Source organism: Equus asinus, chromosome 20, assembly GCF_041296235.1.
Source record: "Equus asinus isolate D_3611 breed Donkey chromosome 20, EquAss-T2T_v2, whole genome shotgun sequence".
Taxonomy (NCBI): domain Eukaryota; kingdom Metazoa; phylum Chordata; class Mammalia; order Perissodactyla; family Equidae; genus Equus; species Equus asinus.
The window spans coordinates 37084205-37104718 of NC_091809.1; the positions used below are offsets into that span (position 1 = coordinate 37084205).

Below are 20514 nucleotides of genomic sequence, written 5' to 3' on the forward strand. Positions count from 1 at the left end.
CTACACAATGTTTTTACAACCATATTCCCATTAGATCCGTAAAACCTCACTGTGAGCTAGGCATGCACAATCACTCTTTTACAGAAGGAGGAGCAGAGGTTTACTCGGCTAATTACGGAACAGAGCAAGGAGGAGAACCCCCCCCCCATCCAACCGACCACATTTCGTGTGCACTAACACGTTGCTGCCCCACAGACAGGACCGCTTCCAAGCTCAAACCTTTCGTAGGCTAGAGAGTCTCTGGGGAAGCCAACTGAATGTACTTCGGTCCTGGGAAAGGGTAAATAAAAACCCGAAGTCCAAAATTAAGGCACACCATGTGATGTGAATAGAGAATATCATTTAAATATCTTCCTGGGCTAGATAAAAGACCTCGACTCTGTCTTGCCCAGCTAGGTGGTCGACTGGGAGTCCCTTCACTTCTCCGGGCCTCGGTTTCCCCTCTGCGGAGGAGGGCTGGGCTTCCAGAGTCTACACACGATGGGGCAGATCTCGACCGCTCCCTTGCAGAAGTCTTTCACCCCAGCCTGAGCGACGCAGTCAATGTCGGTCACGCGGAGGAGGCGTAGAGGGAACACCACCCCCGCCTCCCGGCCCCATCAGCCCCGCCGGCTGAGAGAACCGGGGCGGCAGGCAAAGTCGGGCAGAGGGCCGCGAACCCCGCAGCCCTCCCCGCCTTCCTCCGCAGCGGTCCCCAGGCCCTCAGCCGACTGCCAGGAAGGCGCTGGCCTCGGACGAGGCGGGGCGCCGGGGTCAGCGCCCCGAGAGGCCCCCGGGCGGACCGCGCGAGGACACCGCTCCGGCGCGGGTTTCCCGGCCCGGTTCCCTGCAGGGTTCTGGGGGCCCCGCGCCCCGCGGACGACGCATGCGCGCCCCGGCCTCCGCCCTCGCCGCCGGGAGCGCAGCGGCTCCTCCCACCCCCGCTGGCGCGAGAAGACGCGCGAGCGCCCAGTTACCGCCACTCAAGGGCACCGGGGATTAGGGTGGGCTTTGCAGGTAGATCGTGGAACTAAGAGGCCCGTGAGATCATCCTGGAGCATAGACTACTAGAGCAGTGCTTCTGGGTGCTTGTTAGAATTCCAGATTCCTGGGCCGCATCGCCAGCAGCCTGGGTAAGACCCAAGAATCGCTGTTCTTAAATCACCCCCAGATAATACTGATAGAAGTGGTCCTCCTAGGCTGGACCCACCTTCTTGTTTTAACGAATGTAGGAAGTGGAGCAGAGACTTGGAGAAATGGTTGGGCCAAGATCGTACAGAATTAAGTGGCAGAGTCTGGTGTAGAACCCGGATTTGTTGACTTGCACTCAAGTGCTTTCCCTCACTCTTCCCTCCTTCCCCTCCCGCCTTCTTTCCAGGGCACGGTTTAATTGGTACTAGGCAGGCTGGCAGGCAGTTCGTTCACATTGGTTGGGCTAACTGGAGAATGAAAGGCCCTTTCTCAGAACGCCAAAGAACCCCGTCCAACAACTGCACATCAAAGCTCCACTCCCACAGAGGACCCTTGGCTGGTACCGCCTCAGCCTGCATAGGGGCAGGGCGCCCTGGAGAAGGCTGAGCCCCTCAGGGCAACAATTGATGGTTGGGCCGTATACACGCTTCCCCATACACGCCCTTGTCCATATGTGATCATGAAGGACTGTCTGCATATGGCATCACAGGCAAAATCCAACAAGAATGTCAAACGCTTCCATGTCTACATGCACGTGTGGGGCTTTTGGGGAAGTCTGACCCATCCATGTGTGTTGGATTCTGGCTCTAGTTTAGGCACATTCAGTAACAGGCAGTGGCCCTAGTCCAGGACAGCTGGATCATACGTGCTGACAGTCACTTTCAATGGCCCTGGATGGGGAAATGGACACTCCCTTGCATATCCTTGTGAGAAGCAGTGTCAGGGAGCAGCAGAGCTGAGACGTCAAGTCAGCAAGGCCCAGCACCCCACCCTCCAAGACAAAGCCTGGGAGACAAAGCTTGCCCATGTGGAGGGGAGGGGTTTGGGGCTGCAGATGCTGGGTCCTCTTTGCTTTGAGAAGCCCCCTCAGCCCTGGCAAGAGAGCAGCTAGCAAAGTAGTTCTGCCAGGCTTCCAAGAGAGCAGGCAAGTCCAGTCTCTGCAGTGGTCCTCAGGACAGACTGTTCTGTGGGACGAGACTGGGTGTTCTCAAGGCCACTCTAACACTCTGTCCAGAAGCCTGTCATCTTCCTCTGCTCCTCCCAAATCTCTGCCCCTCTTTATCTGTCCTGTCTCAGCCTAGCTGTCTCAAAACTTCAATCAAGGCTGCAACTCCTTCCGAGAAAGCCAGGAACTCCACTGCAAGTCCCATTCCCTATGGGGGAGTTCCAGCTCTCCCTCCAGTCTCCAGATGTAAAGGAACAGCTGTGGAGGTGGCAGGAAGCCCAGTTGGCAGCCAGGCGGGGCCTGGGAAGAAGGAGAACAAAGTGGGTAGGAGACAGGCAAATGGCAGGCTATTGCAATTCTAGAGACCTGGAGGAAAAAGCATTTTGGCGCGGGCCCAGCGACTGGCGGACAGGCCTTGCCAGATCCCTTAGATGCTGCCCGAGCCTTGCCCATCCCAATCCTGGCAGCCTGGGCCACTGGCAGGACCTTCTGTAAACTCCATTTTATGATTCCCACTTAATCTGAGAAGGGAAACTTGGCTTCCTTTGAGTGACTCCACCCCTGTTCTCAAACACACACCTCCCAGCATGAGATTTTAGAAACTGAAGGCTGGTGAGGGAGAGGCAGGGAGGCGGATAGGGCTCTGCTACTCCCATCTGGCATCCTCCTGCCCGTCCCTACTTCTGGAAGGTAAACCAGGATGCAAGATGTCCGGCTGGGTGTCCGGAAGACAGGGCTGCTCCAGCCACCACTTGGCTGCCTGCCACACCAGGGTGAGGATGCATGACTTGGCACCAAGCACTGTACTCAAGAAGTAATTATTTCCTGGGCCAGCCCAGTGGTGTAGTTGTCAAGTTTGCACACTCCACTTTGGGGGCCCAGGGTTCACAGGTTCAGATCCTGGATGCAGACCTACACACTGCTCATCAAGCCATGCTGTGGTGGCATCCCACATACAAAATAGAGGAAGAACACTGGCACAGATGTTAGCTCAGGGACAATGTTCCTCACCACAAAAGAAAAAAAGAAACAAAAGAAAGAATTACTTCCTGAATGACCAGGGCCTGCTCTTGGTCCCCCTAGGACCCAGAGACACGGCTGGTCTTTAACAAGCCTGTCCACTGCTGGGAAAGGGGGCCCACTGCCCATCCAAGTCCTCCCCAACCTGAAAGGACACAGGGTATCACAACTGCTTCCGTTTTAGGAAAAATAGTTTAATGATAGGTTTGAAACCTCTTTTCTGGAAGAGGTCCCCTTCGCCGTGGACCCCCCATCCCACTGCTCTTCCCAGGCCTGCTGGGAGGCAGCACCCCTCCAGACACCCCCGCCCTCCTAGGATGCCTGCTCTGGGTCTAGGCTTTAGTGGGCCCAGCACTTCTGTGTTTTTATAAAAAGTGGGCAGAACACTGTATTATGCCCCTTCTCTGGATGCCATGGGACCAGCCCACAGCACTTTCCTACCCCTTAATTAAATAGCCCATTAAATAATCTCCTGGTGCTGGTGGAGAGCGGCTGCCACAGCCATGAGCCCCTTGACTGGGCTCCTGCTCCCCAGGGCCTCCACCTGGGCAGCCAGGGGCACAGCCTCATCTTAGACCTGGCTAGTCCTGGGACCCCTCCCCACACAGGAGAGGGTGAGTCCAAGTGGCTCATACTGGCCCCGGCACCCCCACAGCCATGGATGCGGGTCGCTCAGGCAGCAGAGTGGGCAAACCAATGGGTACAGCTCTAATCCAAGTCAGAAGTAAGTGAGGTTCTTGACTGCTCCGATTTCCAGCATCCGCTTGATGGCCAGGGCCTCTTGAGAGACGTTGTGGCCTGACCCCTGTGGAGACAGCCAAGGAAGCAAACTAAGGGACTCCCAAGGACCTCCCTGGCCCAGGACAGTCTCCATGGCCCTCCCCATGACCTCACACTTCTGGGTGCTCCCTTCCCCATGCTGGCTCTCGGAAGGAAGACAGGATCTGTGAGCCAAATACAGAGGACGCGGGCCTGGGAGTCCAGATGCCTCAGTTCCAGTTCTGACTCTCTGAGTGACCTCACCATGAGCCACCTCTGGGCCCCCGGCACTACTCACTCACCCAGCGTCCCCAGGTCAGTCCACCTTACCCAGCTCGCAAGCAGGGGCCACTTACCGCCATGGACTTGAGCGTGATCTGCTCATAGTAGTGAATGGTCTGCTTCTTGTTATGGGTGTCTGGGTAGCCAAAGCCAGCAATGTGCACCAAGTCGCAGAGGTGGAGGGCCAGCGTGATGGCCAAGAGGCCTGTGGTAGGCTTCTAAGGGACAAGGGGTGGGAAGGTATTAGAGGGAGCCCCGTTCCTTTCACCATCTCATAGGCCAGGGCTGTGAAACAGAGCTTCCTGTGACCACAGACTCGCCTGCATCTGTGCCGTCCTGCATGGCCGCCACGCGCCGCCTGTGGCTGAGGAGCATGTGACTGGGGCTAGGGCAGATGAGGAGCTGCATTTTTAATTTTATTTAATTTTAATTAATCACATTTTAAATTTAAATAGTCACGTGTGGCTTGTGGCTACCACACTGGATAGTCCAGCTCAACACATCTGCGGGAAGGGTTCGGGCCTCAAGGGATGATGCTGGCAATCAGGATGACAATAATAATCATCATCATAATATCTATTACTTTTTGAGCACTTAGTATGTGCCAGACACTACATTATCTCATCCAATCCTCATAAAAGCACTGTGAGGCGGATACTATTACTAGCCCCATTTTACAGATGGGGAAACTGAGGCTCACGACTGTTAAGCAACTGGCTCAAGGAGTGAAAGGTTCTGTTCTCCACCTTGGAAAATCTCCCCTCTTTCAGAAGACTCGCTCCCGCACTCCCGGGCCGTGTGCCCCCTTATGAGGGTGGGTTCTCCCATTCTGTAAAGTGGGGACACCATGCTTTCGCTCCATACCTTATGAGCTGCCACAAGGACCTCACTTCTCCACCCCTAATCCATCCACGGGGATGGGCCAGCTGATTTTCTAACCTCATAAACCTTGCCTTCCTCAACTCTGACACCCTGCCTTCCAGACCACCTCACCTGCCCACTCCCATAAAGGAGCCACTCCCTGGGCCTTGGCAGGCCTCTGAACACTGGGTTTTTCCCAGCTTCCTTTCTGAGCTCTGTTGTCTCATCTGCCACTTCCTGCCTGGGCCTTCCATTTCACCCCAGTTGTTTTCCCCACCTCTGCATGACCTCATCCAGTTCTGTCCGTTGCTGAACCACATTTCCATCGCCTTCTAGCCAGCTCTGCCTGGACACAGGCCCCTTAAACTCACCCAACTCTCCTCTTCCCCTGCATTCCCTATATCAGTTAATCATATCACCCTCTACCCAGGTGGCCAAGCTAGAAACATACAATGTCATAAATCCTCAATTCCACCTGTAAAATAAATGTTGCAGCAGGAGTTTTCTAAGATAATCCCCCATCACCCTTGCCATTGAGTGTGTGTGGAACCTGGGACTGTGACGAGATACATTACCTTATGTTATATTGCTTTATATGGCACAGTTGACCATAAGATAGGGAGATAATCCTGGTGGGCTGGCCCTAATTACATGAGCTTTTACACGTGGTCTAGGGATCAGCCGTGGAAGAAGTCAGAGATGTGACACACAAGAAGGATTTATCATGTCATTGCTGGCCTTAGAATGAGGGGGCCATATGGCAAGGAGTGGTGGCAGCCTCTAAGAGCTGAGAGCATCCCCACCCCAGGCGGAAAGCCAGCAAGAAAATGGGACCTTGGTCCTGCAACCATAAGGAACTGAATTCTCCCAACAAGAATGAGCTTGGAAGTAAATCCCTGCCCCGGCCCCGAGCCTCCATACACGAACTCAGTCCAGCTGCCAACTTGATTTCAACCTTGTATACTCAAAGCAGAGAACTCAGCCACCTCGTGCTGGATTTCTGACCTAGAGAACCATGAGCCAAAACATGGGTGCTATTTTAAGCCACCCAACTGTGGTAATTTGTTAGGCAGTGGCAGGAAACGGATACAGATATCAAGACCTTCTCTTCCTTTTCCCTTCCCACCACGAGGAGCTGGCTCTGGTCCTTACCTCCTCTTGCCTCCCTCTCCAGCCTTCACCCTCTCCCTCACCCTCATCGGGGCATCAACACCTCCTTGCTGCCCCCTCAGCTCCACCTGTGCTAGAACTCGGTGCCAGGGGAGCTGTTCCGTCTTGCCAAATGAAACACCTCTCCCCAGTCCTCCACCTGATGGGCCCCATGACCCCTCAAGGCCTAACTCCAGTACCACCTTCTCTGGGGGACCTCCCAGACGGCCCCAAGCAGAGGTCTGCCTGCCACTCTGAGATCCCAGAGCACTCAGAACACCCTCTGTTGGGGCATTCTGCCACAGACATGCTGCAACCTGTATGTTTATTCCGTTAGACCAAGTTTCCTCAGGGCAAGGAGTATGTCCTACTCCCTAAGCATGCGAACCTGGGGCCTGGCACAGAGCTGTCCTAACAGCAGGTAGTCACCATATGAAGTTGAATCATAGTAGATATTCAGTAAAGAATAAAACGATTTATTTAAAATTTGGCAAAGATTTACTGAGCATCCACTGTGTACCAATCTCCATGATAGGCATGTTACATAATTATCTTTTTAAATCCTACAATGGCCTTAAAAGGTCAGTACTAATATTATCCTCACCATACAGATAGGAACACTGAGGCTCCACATGGCTGACTTGCCCAAGGCCACACAGTAAGTGGTACAGCCGAGTCCCGTCTATGTCTGCTAGTTACCTCTGTCCACCATCCCACACAGCCTCTCCGAGGGCTCAAGACACCTGTAGAAGTACTTAGGAAGCTACCAAGTGTGTTGAAGCCCATCAGCTGAAGACCACTAGGGTACTGAGAGCTGAAACCAGAACTGGAACTTGCAAAACTGCACCATGACTCCCAAAATTGACACACCGCACCAAACTGTGATAAGCAAGACAAGCGGTCGGCTCAAACTCCTGACTCATTCAGACCAATATGTTCCAAGATAAGATCACAAAGTGACCTAACAGTAACTGCACCACGGGCTCAAGTTGTTCTAAAGATAAGACCACTGACTGTCCCAGCAACTCCCCAGTTTACAGATTCTGACTAGTGTCTGCCAACACGGCCCTCTAACTCCAGCCCCCAAGCCCTATAAACCCCTTTCCCCACTCCCCACTTTGCAGATGTCGCACAGTTTCAAAAGCGTGCGCCTCTCTTGCTACGGCAAGCTCATAACCCTAACCTGATTCTAGGTGTGCCTGAGGCTGCAGTTGAACGGCTTTACCAGGTGTTATTCAAATACAAGCTCTGGGCCGGCCCGGTGGCACAGCAGTTAAGTGCACACGTTCCACTTTGGCGGCCCGGGGTTCACCAGTTCGGATCCCGGGTGTGCACGTGGCACCTTGGCAAGCCATGCTGTGGCAGGCGTCCCACATAGAAAAGTAGAGGAAGGTGGGCACGGATGTGAGCTCAGGGCCAGTCTTCCTCAGCAAAAAGAGGAGAATTGGCAGCAGTTAGCTCAGGGCTAATCTTCCAAAATAAAAAACAAAACAGCAGCTGTGATCTCTGTTATTATTTTCTCCTCTCCTGGGGTCCTCCACAGCTTCCTAAGCCTCTAGGAACGTCCCACCTACTTCCCACCCAGGCCCCCAACCCTCTGGCTTCCCTGTGGGCAGCCCATCATTACCTGCTTCACCTTGCGTGGCTGTTGCATTGGTAGGCTCAGCAGTTTGTCAGCTGCAATCTCCATGAAGAAGGGGTTGAGAATCCGAATCTGTTTGGGGTTGACGTCCCAGATGAGGGGAGGCTGTTTCCAGAAGCCCTTTCGCACCTAGGGGGATGGGGTTGGAAGGGAGAGTTGGGAGTGGGTGAAGACCTGTCCCAGGTCCAGCCTGGTGGTCCTTAGCCAGGCATGGGGTCCATGTGATGCCAAAGGCCCTCAGGGTAAGGAGGGAGGCCAGGTGTAGCGTATGGGGTCCAACCACTGCCAAGTCCAAGGATATCCAAACAGATGGAAGGGGCTTGAGTTTGGGGCTGTCTAAACACTGGGCAAAAATACCAGATTTGGCAGTTCAGCATTTGACTGGACGGCACAGAGACATAGTGGACCTTCTAGGGACTGCCTGGAAGGACACAGGTCTCGATTGTTCTCACCTGTCCCCTGCCTACAGATGACTACTGACCAGTTCCTCTGCTCCCAAGTTTCTCACTGGCAAACAGCTTTTGGCAGCTTTCTGTCCCAGGCAGTCTCAAGCTTGGGGTGCCCTTGGCTGCTGCCCAACTCCTGCAGGCTTGCACACCCGGCTGCTCAGGGGGCTCCCCAGAAGCCCTACAGAACGCTGCGTTCACGCCCTCCCCTCACCGGCTCTTTAGGAGTGCAGGGCAGACATCATGGAGCGGGAGGTCCTGACTTGGGCAGTGTCCCCATCTGCAGGCCTCCCAGCCTCCCCACTTACCCGCTTCTTATCACTCAGGATGGTCTCAATCCAGTGGAAGTCCATTGCCTTGAAAGCTACCAGGACAAGGAGTGTGTCTGGGTTGTTCTCCACTTTGGGGTTGAAGTGGGCAGATTCAGGGTAGAAGAGGCGCATGGTGGTCTTGGAGCCCACGTCACTCTCATAGCCAGTCACCGGGGCGTTGTTCAATCTGGGAGGCAGGGAGGAGGATGCCCATCACCCAGAGCCCCACTGGGCCTGTCTATGGTCGCTCCCAAATGGAAGAAGGAAGGGACAGTCATACAGACCTGATGACCACATCGTACTTGTTGATGACATCTCCCAGCGAGCTGTTGCGCAGCCGGTGCCCGTTCCCCACCACCACGCAACGGCGGCACTTGAGACTGCCATGGGAAGAAGGCGATCAGACCCAGAAGTAACCTCTGTTCCTGCTCCACTTAACTCTCCTGCCTGGGTCTGCCCGAGGCCTAGCTCAGCATCCCCTGCCAGGGCCCCTCAGCTCCTGGTCCCCATGGACCGGGCATCTCCAAGGAGTTCTGCTTATGGTCATGCTGACTCTGTAGCCCTGGGCTTTCAAGGGAGAGGAAACTGAGCAGAGCATGGGAGAAGAGAGGAGGGAAGATGCCTGGGGAGTACCAATAAAAAGCTCTATTCAGAGCCCCCTTGCCTGCTGCCCAGCCCTGCCTGTTGCCATGGTGATACCCTCAGCAGCCTCTGCCTGCTCTGACACCCGGATGCCCAGGCTCAGGTGCCGTGGGGATTGGCGTACCTGACTCCCCTGGAAACAGGCAGGCAAGGAAGAAGGGTCAAATTGGCCACAGGGGACCAGAGGCAGGAAGGCTCACGGGAGATGCTAGACCATGACTGTTTCACACTGGGGCAGGAAGGAGAAGGTGCTCAGGCTCAAGGGGGGAGTGTCTCCTTACCTCTGGATGCTCTCTGGAATGGAGTAGCTGGTGATGGCTAGAACCCGGAGGAGCAGGTCTTCTACAAAAAGAACCAGATTGGAAGGGGCTGATGACAACAGCTAGCAATCCAAAGGCTGCCAACTCTCCCTCCTCTGACCCTCAGAGCCTTGGCTGCCTTTTCCTCTCCTGACCCCAGCATCTGAGCCTGGCTGAGAACTTGGGCACTGGGACCATGGATGGCAAAGAACAAGAAGCAATGTGGCCAAGGTGAGCCCTACTACACCAGGCAGGTACTTACCACTCCCCTTGGTCCCATAGGGCAGCTCGTAGGCAGATGGTGTCTTGACCCAGAAATAATCCTTAAGCCGCAGGAAGATGGGCTGATCTCGGGAGTAGCTGCACAGAGGTGAAAGCAGGGTCAAGATGAGAGGCGGACTGAGCTTCATGCCAGAACCAGGGTGAGGCCCCTGACTGATAGCATATATACATGTCCAAGGCCTCTCTTTCCCTCATCGGCTTCAGCTAACCCATGTCCACCAATACGGTTCCCTCCCTCCAGCCGGCCCCCACCCTGTGAAACTCTCAATTCCAGCTCACCGCATGCCCTGCCCCACCCTCCTCAGCCTCACATACTTACTTGCCAAAGAGCTTAGAGGCCTTCCTCTCTGCCTCACCCTGGAAGCACGGCTCCTTCTTCTCTGGGATAGGAAAATAAAAACTGGAGACAAAAAAGGAGAGGAGGCAGGAGCTCCAGTCAGACCTCATGGGCCCAGGGGCCGGCACTCCAGGCAGCCTCCACCTTCACCCCTCGCACACAGGTCCCAAGGTGCTGGAGAGTGACTTGCAGCGTGGAATCATCTCAATCCAAGCTCCACTTCAAAACCAAATCATTGAGGATCGAGCTCTTCCTTTTCCTGAACTCCCCCGGTGAGGGTCTGGGGGAGTCATCCCAGACCCTACCTTCATGGAAGGATTTCATGCTGGTAGTTGAAGGAAGAGGTCATGCCCTGGCTCTCTGAACCCTCCTGCCCCACAAGGTCCCCCACCCCATGACGCTCCATCCCTGAGCCCCGTTCCTGAGAAGAACCAATGGAAGGACGTGGAAGTTGGACTCACAGTTCAATGTATCTGTCTTCTCGGGAGATGGAATACAACACCATGACAACCAGGACCAGAGCCAACATGGCCAGGAGCTTCCAGCCTGCAGGGCACATGCACAGAGGAGCTGGAGGCAGAAACAGGCAGATACAGTCCCAGTCTGCCTTCTCACCTGCCCCGTTTTGGGCTCCTCCAAGCCCCATCTCAAGCAGACCCAGTCCGTGGCCCTCACCTGGCCTGAGCTTTCCAGTGTGGGGCTTGGACCTGAGCATTTCCACTGTCCTTCAAGATGAAAAGATGGGTCCCTGCCTCCCTGTCTGTCCCTCCATAACCCCCAGGTTGTCCCAGGATGACAATGAAGACTGCTTCTGGGGGCCCATCCTTTGGATGGGGGTGGCTCTTGGACAATACTCACGGGACTTGCTGGTCATGTTTTTCAGCAGGTGGTAGGGTTCCTGGGGAGAGCTGTCATCCCGGCTGCCTCGGGCCACCTAGGAGGTAAGAGTCACAGGGGTTGGCTCTCCAAACCCTCCCACTTAGACACTGAAGCAGGACACACCTGCCACCTGCCTCTTCCAGCCCCCAAAAGCACAAAGCCGCTTGTGGGGTGGCCATCCAGAGAGTGGCCCTTCGCACCCTGGACATACCACTAACCCCTCAAAGCCATCTTCAGAGGTCCACGGGGGTCCTATGCCACAGAAAGGGAAACCAAGTCCCACCCTTCAAGGATTAAGTCCCATGCCAGCCGGGCCTACTCCAGCTTCCCTGGCATGGTTTTTCTCACTGTCTTCTTCCTCATTTTGACCCAGGAAGAGGAAGGTGGGTACCTCCACTCACATTTTACACGAAAGTTAAGCTAAGTGTCCAAGGCATGATTCATATTTTAAGCAACTGAAGTTTATCTATTCTCCAGCATCCAAGGCATTCCTTTGGTTCTGGCCACGGCCCACCTCTCCATCATCAATCTCCCACTACTCCAGACAAACAGGTCCACTCAGGCCAGATGCTCGGGTGAGGGTGGGGCTATGGGATGGTCTGGGAGGCCTCCTCCAGCCCTCTAGACTCTGACTAAATGCAAACAATGTGCAAGTCCTCACCGCCCTACGAGGGGAAACTCCGTGAAGGCAGGGCACTTGAATGGGAGCGCAGGGAGCGGGAAGGGTCTGGTTGGTCAAAGAGGAGGAGACGGGAGACCGTTTTGGGTAAGAGCAAAGGCCAGCAGGATAAGGATGGGGCTACGGAAGGGGGTGAGTTGTTATATGTACATAAACAGAGGGGTCCCTACAATCACAGTCACGGCCACACTTCAGAGTCACCGGGGAAGAAATTTTGGCAGATTCCACAACCACATGAAGAGGCACAGGAGCACCGGTTTCTGCCATCCATGCCGTGTTCCCCAACGATCTGGATCGTAAGAATCACCCAGATTCCAGGGTGGTTTGCCAGGGTGGGACCTGAGACAGGCATTTTTACAAGCAGTCCAGGCGACTCTTATGATGGATCAGGAAAGGGAAGGAAGCACTAGTGTTTGTGCTCTCTTGGGGATAAATGGAAAACCTCAAATTATTTCTCCAGGGCAGGGGACAGCATCAGGATGAGGCCTGGGTTTTGTTACAAACAGTAAATCAATTATCCTGAACACTGTCCTATTATGGAGTTGATGCTCTGCTCCCCAGGCTCCACTCCGAGTCCACAAACGTGGAAGAATGAGAGTCTTGAGGGGGAGTAGAGAGCCAGGTGGGGTTGCAGGGTGGGGACCAGGGTCAGAAGTCCTCAGTAGGTTCAGGAGACCCATTCCCAAACCCCAGTGGAGATGGAGGATGGCCCTATCCAGGAAAGAAAAGTTCTAGATTTGTAATCAGAAGACTCCCATGAAAGTCATGGTTCTAGTAACTTCCCCAAGCACTGTTCCGAAATTGGCATGCCTTCGTCCATACCTACCCACAGTCACTGCCAAGGCATTCCCTAGCACTGTCGCCTTCCTTTTCTCCTTCGCAGCACTTCTGATCTTTGATTAACTTAGTTACTTATTTGCTTGCTTTCTGTATGTCTCCTCCACTGCAATATGAGCTCTGTGAGGGTAGGAACCAGGTCTGTCTCGTTCCTACCTCCAGCCCCAGCATCTAGCACACTGCCTGGTACACGGCCAGCACGCAGAAAGTATTGAATGAACAACAAGTTGGATTACCTCGGGCAAGTCAAACCTCTCTGACCTTCAGTTTCTTTGGCTATAAAACTGGGAAGTTAGCCTACAGATTCTGACTCAATGGGTGTGGGTGGATCCGGATTCTAACCAGCTCCCAGGTGTTGCCCTGCTGCAGGGCTGACCACACTTTGAGTTGCAAAGCTCTAAACCAGGATCCTTCCAGCTGTAACATTTCATTACTTTCTGAACCAGACCCTCTCCTACCCTCTGCTCTCTCTCAATCTTCCTTTCATCACCAGGATTCACTCCATCTCTCTCCATCTCCCTTCATAACACTAGGCCACAACATTGGTTACACAAGGCAATCACTTGAAAAGTTTAAAAATATACAGATAGGGCTGACCTGGTGGCACAGCAGTTAAGTACACACGTTCCGCTTTGGTGGCCTGGGGTTTGCCAGTTTGGATCCCGGGTGCGGACATGGCACCGCTCAGCAAGCCATGCTGTGGTAGGCATCCCACAATTAAAAAAAGTATAGGAAGATGGGCACAGATGTTAGCTCAGGGCCAGTCTTCCTCAGCAAAAAGAGGAAGATTGGCAGCAGATGTTAGCTCAGGGCTAATCTTCCTCAAAAAAAAAAAAAAAAAAGTAGAGATGTCTAGGCCCTATTCTCCAAGATTCTTATTTAACTGGTTAGGAGCAGGGCCCAGGTATTGGTAAGTAAAAAAACGAAACTTACCTCCCTTGTGATTCTAACATGCAGCCAAGATGGAAAATACTACATAGACCGTATTCCACACTAACTGAAAGACAAATAGTCAGCTGCCCTAGAGGCCTGACCTCCACGGAGGAGACCGGTCAGAGAGCAGAGCTGACAGGTCCCAGTCCTGAGTGACAAGATGGCCAGCCCTTCTTTGAACAATAAAGTTTTGCACTGGTATGTCTTTGTTCCCAAACTGTGCTGGTGTTGTGCTGAGGAGACTGGCTAGTCTTAGGGCCTGCTCCAAGATACCCCAGCAGGGATTTCATTAGTCCACCCCCTCCCCTTGCTGGTCCAAGCCAGGAGGATCACTCAGCAGCCCCGAGACATCCCAGGAGCACTGGCTTCTTGGGCTGGCTGCGGTCTCAGGACAACTGGCAGCCTTCTCCCAGCAGTTGTCCCACATTACTGACTGGGCCCCTGGGTAAAAAAGGACAGGAGAAAAGTCACCGTTGGGTACCTGGGTAGCAGAGCAGAAATCTAATCCACTCATGTCCAAGGGGTACCAACCTCTACCTGACAAGGAGACCAGCTCACCCAAACCCACCAGGCAAAGCTGAACCCAGGGCAGGAAGGCTATATATTCTCTTGGTGCTCTGCCAAGAACCATGGTGTCTCAAGCACCGTCACAGAACTTGCCGAAGGGCAGAATGGGGGCAGAGGGTGAAGAAATGAGGCCCCATGGAAGCAGCAACCATGCCTCCTGCTGCCCCAGTACTCACAGCATAACACACAGCAAGCACTCAGTAGGTGCTCACTGTGCCAAGAGGAGCAGAACTGGCTATCTCCCCAGGGGCACAGCATGATGCCAGCCCCTTCAGAGCCCTTGGGCCCATCAAATGTATATGGCCTAATGCTCCTGAGAAGGGGCATGGAGGACAGCAGGGGCAGAAGCACAGGCTCTGTTCTTATTGGTTCAGAGGACTTGAGTAAGTCCCGTAACCAATGTCACTGTCCCTCAGTTCTGTAGGGAAAAACTAGAGCTGCCTGCCTGCCACCTCCAGACTCACCCCACTCTCTTTCCCCCTCTTAATCCCGCCCCTGGACACTGGGTCCCACTCACCTTTCCAGGATTGTTCCCCCTCAGTGATCCCCTTTTGCCCTGTTTCTTCCATCTCACCCTCCTCTATTCTCTTTGACTCATAAACATACCCAAGTCTCCCTCTTCCTAAAAGGAAACCAACCGCCCCCCCCCCCGCCCCCGCCTCTGTCTCCTCCTCAACCCACCCCTGCACCTCCCTCCTTACTTCCAATGGTCAAACTTCTTTATCTGTTCTGCACCCTGGCTGTCCACTGCCTCCTCCACCCCCGCACCACCCAGAGTTCCTACCCTTATTTTTATGCTGAATCCACTCTTGTTGAAGCCATCAGTGACCTCCTACTTGTCAAACCTGAGAAAGGTCTATTTTTACTCTTCATTGTTCTCTCAAGCCTTTGATACTGTCAGCCAATGCCACCTCCTTGGCTTCCACATCAAGACTCTCCAGGTTCTCCTCCTACCTCCCTGCTGGTCTCAGTGCTGGCTCTACCTCCTTTAGGTGCTGCCATTCTCCAGAGGTCTGTCCTTGAACCTCTGCTCTCCCCAGCTTGGTTTCCCAGGACAAGTTCATTCATTTTCAGAGGCTTAACTACTACTCATACCCTGATGATTCAAGCTCTTTATTTTCAGCCCTTTAATTTCTCTCTGAGATCCCATCCTAATATTTCTAATTTTCTGTTGCACATCCTTCCTGGATGATCTCAAATTCTTCAAACTTAACACGTCCAACACTGGATCCATCTCCTCCCAGCCCCCACACTATCAACTCAGTCTTCCAACATCTCCCTCCCCTTCACACCAACCCTACTAAACAGTTACTAAGTGTGATCAATTGTTCCCCCCATTTCCTCATTCCAGCAAATGCTTGCTGAGCTCCTACTAAATGCCTGGCATTGTGGGAGGCACTGGGATGTAAAGCTTTATAAAACGGAGCCCCAGTGTAAAGGTCACACAGCCCAGAGCCTCTGAAACGCTTCTGAACGCAGCCCTCCATCTCCTCTTCTCGAGCCACAGACTGATTCTAGATCCCACCCCAAGTTGTCTGCTTCCTGACTGTTCTCTTTACCACAAGTCTCCTCTCACTCGAGCCCCTCCTCCGGAACTGCCAATGTGGCATCTTTCTAAGAAACAACCTGGGTCAGACCACCCTCCTGCTTCAATTGGTCCCCACTGTGGAAATGAAAAGCCGAAGCTCCTCTGACGCTACCAGGGCCCTTTGAACTTGAGCCACATGCTCTGCAGGTGCAACTCCCACCCTCTTCCGGAGCACAGTACAGGAGCCACTTTTTCCTTCCACGTGCCCCACCTTGGCACAGGCCTTCCTCCATCTGGAAGTCCCTCCCCACCCTGTTTGCCTCCTTCTGCAGCATCGGCTCAAATGGCCCCTCCTCCATGAAATCTTTTCTGACATCTCTAAGCAACTGATGTTTTTGTTCCCACAAAATATTGTTTATTTCTTGACTTTAGCACTTAGATAATATAATTTCATGCCTTATAATTACTGCTTTTCATGTCTTCCTCACTATCCTCTGACCTCTGAAACTGGAGACTTGTTTATAGCAAGAGTCTGTCAGAGTATCTGGAATATACAAGATGCTTCATCACATAATATAATGTTATATTATATAATTAGTTCTGTGTTTTCATATCTCGCCCATGAGACTACGACCTCTGTGGTCCAGGACTTCTTTATATCTCCAGACTCTATTATAGTGCCTAGAATTTAGCAGATGTTTTATAAACATCTGACACAATCAAAAATGTATCACATCCCTTATTAATAACTGAAATGTATTGTGCACTTACTATGTGTGACACCAGGGGCCTCAACTTCATCACCATTGCTTTGGGGACCAGATGAGAGTGTTGTGGGGGCCTGTCCTGGCAGCATCATTGACCTCTACCCCCTAGATGCTGGTAGGACCCCCTCACTCCTCAGCTGTGACACCCAAAATGTCTGCAGACATTACCAAATGTTGAGAACTACTCTGCTAGACACTTTGAAGGGCCGTCCAAGTATGACTTCAACCGTCTGGGTTAAACACTATGATTACCTCCCCTGTGGAGAGAGGGAGCTGAGGTGCAAAGAGGGTCAGCAACTTGCCCAGGGTCACACAGCTAGTGACAGGAGGGATGGAACTCAGGCTGCTCAGCTCCAGAGCCCACACCCCCAAACCCCCTGCCTCAAAACCACCCTGTGATAAAATGGTTCCCAGCCTTCAGGACCCCTAGATTGCCCACCTGCTGCCTTGGGAGCAACTAGAGGAGATCGACCCTCCATCACCTCAAGTCCTTCGAGTCTTACAACGGCCATAAGGAGCCTCCCGTGCTCCTTCCCAGGGAGGCTGCCTCGGGAAACAGGGTTTCTGGCCCCCACAGCCCCCACAGGCCTGGGGCCGCTCTGGCAGCTCGCCAGCATGTTTTCAAGGCACGCAGCTGTACTCACAGGATGACTAGTGCCCGCCATCTGGACACCAGACTTCCTGAGCACTGTCTCAGGCTGGGTTCATTTTCTTACAGTCCTGTCAACCGTTGGCGCTGGCAGTGACATCCCTCAGCTGGTAAGCGAGGTCTCCCAGGCCCTGAACTTGTGTGGCTACCTTTTTGAATCTAAGAGCAGCACTGCGCTACATCCGCTTACACACATTCCAGCTCAGGAACCTAGGGCCACATTTCCAGCCTGTCCAAGTGTGCGAATCTCAGAGGCGTCAGCTAACTCACGGCAATTTCTCTCAGCTTAGAGTCTGCTGCTAACATCCCAGAGGCGACCAAGCTGGACTGTGAATTTCATGGTATTAATACGACTGCTAAGTAAGGCAAGATGAGGACACAGGCCATGGGAGTTCTGCTGTGGGGTTACCATCGACTTCCATCACTCTTGGGTGCAGATGGTGAACTAACTGCAGTTCTCTAGAACAGATCAATCATCTCAATCACTTCTCCTCAGCTCAAAAGCCCTCCGTGGGCCCCCCATGTACACAGAGAGAAAACCTGAGGCCTTGCTTGGACCTGTAAGAATGCAGGTGATCCGCCGGCCAGCCCCTCCCTGCCCTCCTTTCCCAACTCTCCCCCTACTTCTTCGGCTCCACCCACACAGGCCCCACCATTTCTTGATTAGGCAGGCACACCCCCTCCTGTGGGCTGTTCTCTCAGCCTGGAATGCTTTTCCCCTAGACACAGGCTGGACGGCTACTCATTCAGCTCTTTACTCACCCTCTCACCTCCCATCAAAAATTCCACACACACCCGACGTCTCAGATCCCTTCCCTGGCTTGCAAAAATTTTCTGTTGTTTTGTTTGTGGCTCTATCACCAATGTCTAGAATAGTGACTGGCACACCGCAGGCTCTCAATGCAAATTTGTTGACTTAATAAATGGATCTATTTGTCGGGGATGTTACTGCTACAAGGAAGGGGAGCAAGAGGGAAAGAGGCAACAATAATAGGTCCGATTCCCGCTCCAGCCCCTCTGGCACAGCCCCTACCTGGACACGGCCGGCAGACTATGCCCTCTCTCCATCACTGAACAGCACAGCGTGACCACAGCATGCCTGGTGGGGAGCGAGGCTCGCCCAGGCCAGAGGCTCACGTGAGGCAGCAGAGGACACAGTCACGGACCACCTGCCTCAAGGCCCACGAGTGGGCGCATGGGGGTGTCTCCCTGGTTATCCAGGCTTGGAGGAAAAGGGGCTGATATGCTTCCCACTGAGGCACAAGAAGCCTCTCTGTTCCCCACCATCGGGATCCACAGGCTACACCCCCCTACCACGAGGCAACCCAAACAGCCTGGCAGTTCAGCCTCCTGTATAGAGACATTGTATCAGCTGCCAGTCACAAGACACCACAGGGGCCACTTGAAAAATCATACTTCTGCTGTCTGCTGGGGTGGGGCGGAAGCTTTGAATTCCATTCCCCGGGTAAGAAAGCTGATGTGGTGTGACAGGGGAGAGAATCAACAGTACAAGCTTATGCCCAGGATAAAGAAAGGAAAACTCTGGTGCAGCAGTGGATCTGCCCCAGATTCCTGGGCAGAGGCTCCAGGGTACATTTCCCTCCTCATACCTTTCACCCAGGAGCCGACGAATTTGGCCCCAAGGAGCCAAAGATAAAGGCACTACTGGAATTGGAGCTTGAACCCAGCTCACCACCAGTATGGCCAGTCCCCTCCCTTCTCTGGCGTCCAGATGCCTCTTCTGAAAATGGTGGGCGGCATGAACCCTGCCCTGTCCCATATGGTGGCCGCCAGCCACATGTGGCTGTGGAGTACCTGCAGTGTGGATGGTCCACAACGAGGTGTGCTATATGTGGAAACACACACTTGATTTCAAAGACTTAGCACACAAAAAAGTAAACCATCACCTAAAAATTATTTATAGTGATAACACATTAAAATAATATTTTGGCTATATTGGGTTAAAAATATTAAAGTTAATTTCACCTGTTTATTTTTACTTTTTAAAAATATGGCTAAATTAACATTTTTTTAATTTAAAATTACATATGTGGCTTGCATTTGTGGTTTCCATTGCATTTCCATTGGGCAGCGCTGGGCTAGAAAATCTTGGAGACCCCACTGGAAGCACCTGGAGGGTTTATTAAGCTTCCCGTGCTTCCTGGACTCCACTTCAGGAGGGTGAATCAGGGCTCTGAGGTGTCTGAGGTCATTCTGATTCACAGGCACAGGGAGTACTGTCCTAAGGTCTCAAGTGTGTCAGAATCGAGGGGACCTCCCTCCTCCCTGGCCGCAGTCCATGTCCGCCTGGGCTGTCAGGGCTCTGGGTGTGGAGGCACAGTTCAAGGTGACATTGCCACCTGGTCCATCAGGCCAACCTCTACTCTGCCCACACCCAACCTCTTCCTGACCCGGGCATCTTGCCCCATTGCCTGCACAGGACTGGCCTGGTGGATATGCCTCGCACACGGCACCTTGCCCTGGCCCCCGCAGACAGCCACGTTGGCTTGGCAACAGGTCACATGGAACTAGCTCACCACAGCCTTCTCTGCTCCTCTGGCCAAGAGCTGTGCCGGGGGACTGGCTACTGGAACCGAACCCTGCCTCTGATGCTTGCCAGACGTGTGACTTTGGGGAGACCACTTAGCATCCCTAAGCCTCAGCCACCCACTCTGTAAAATGGAGGTAAAGAGTCCCTGCCACAGTTTTGCTGTGGTGGTTAAGCAGATAACGTAGGTAAGGAAGTGAGAAATGCTCAGTGAATAGTAACTCTCACCAGTACTCCATCTTCGTGTGCTAGGTGGAACCCAAAAGCTGCAACTATGTGGAATGGGGGGTGGATTAAAACATCATTAAAAAAACACCATTTTTCAGTCAGTCTGTTCTGTGACCAAAAGCACAGAAGCACAGACTGAACCTCACACTATGCACAATTGACTGAGAAAGTCCTGGCTGACCTCTAGCATCCCCTGCACTTCCTATTAAACACACCCTCCCCCACCCAAAGATGAGAGTTTCAGCCTGCATGCCCCCATCCACACTCTGACCCCCACTTGAGAATGGAAGCAGGGCAGAGGTGGGGTCAGTGCCAACATGTCACACCTGAGTCCTCGTCAGGCAGGGGTTGACTGCAGGATAACATTGGCGGATGTGGAATCATTGCTGGGACCCAAGCCCAGCCCTCCCTCCCAGCCCCCCACACCATGGCCACTCTCCCTTCCATGCTTCCCCCAGCACGGGGCCCCAGACTACTCAATCTCGAAACCTCCTCACTCCCCACAGCCTGTCTCGCCACGTTACCTGTTTAATCTCCTTAGCACAGTTACACCACACTGTCTCCTGTACTCACGAGACTGTATGCCCCAAGAAAACAGGCACTTCTTGTGCCTACAGTATCTCCAGCACCAAACGTAACACCTGATGCACAGCAGGTAACTGACAAATACTGAAATGGACAGATGTCTAAATGAAGGAGCAAAGGAGCAGAACAAGTGGGAACAGGACGCTTCATCAAGTTAAAACAACCCAG

At 53.2% G+C, this 20514-nt stretch overlaps 1 protein-coding gene across 16 annotated transcripts in view; it reads right to left on the minus strand.

The window, feature by feature from the left end:
• Window positions 1-3309: 3309 nt before the first annotated feature.
• The window catches only part of ST3GAL4 (ST3 beta-galactoside alpha-2,3-sialyltransferase 4), a 35151-nt gene continuing 17946 nt past the window's right edge, over window positions 3310-20514 (minus strand). For 8 of the 16 annotated variants that reach the window (XM_070489947.1, XM_070489949.1, XM_014845414.3 and 5 more), the window contains 10 exons: window positions 11005-11080; window positions 10608-10716; window positions 10129-10209; window positions 9790-9887; window positions 9510-9570; window positions 8871-8966; window positions 8584-8773; window positions 7815-7958; window positions 4252-4395; window positions 3310-3941 (listed from right to left, as the gene is read on the minus strand). In XM_070489947.1, coding sequence (XP_070346048.1) covers window positions 3855-3941; window positions 4252-4395; window positions 7815-7958; window positions 8584-8773; window positions 8871-8966; window positions 9510-9570; window positions 9790-9887; window positions 10129-10209; window positions 10608-10716; window positions 11005-11080 — 1086 coding nt within the window. In that variant the 3' untranslated portion in view covers window positions 3310-3854. Of the gene's footprint in view, window positions 3942-4251; window positions 4396-7814; window positions 7959-8583; window positions 8774-8870; window positions 8967-9509; window positions 9571-9789; window positions 9888-10128; window positions 10210-10607; window positions 10717-11004; window positions 11081-18018; window positions 18281-20514 lie in introns of those variants that run through there. The other 8 variants (XM_070489948.1, XM_044753832.2, XM_014845411.3 and 5 more) reach the window with 3 other exon arrangements.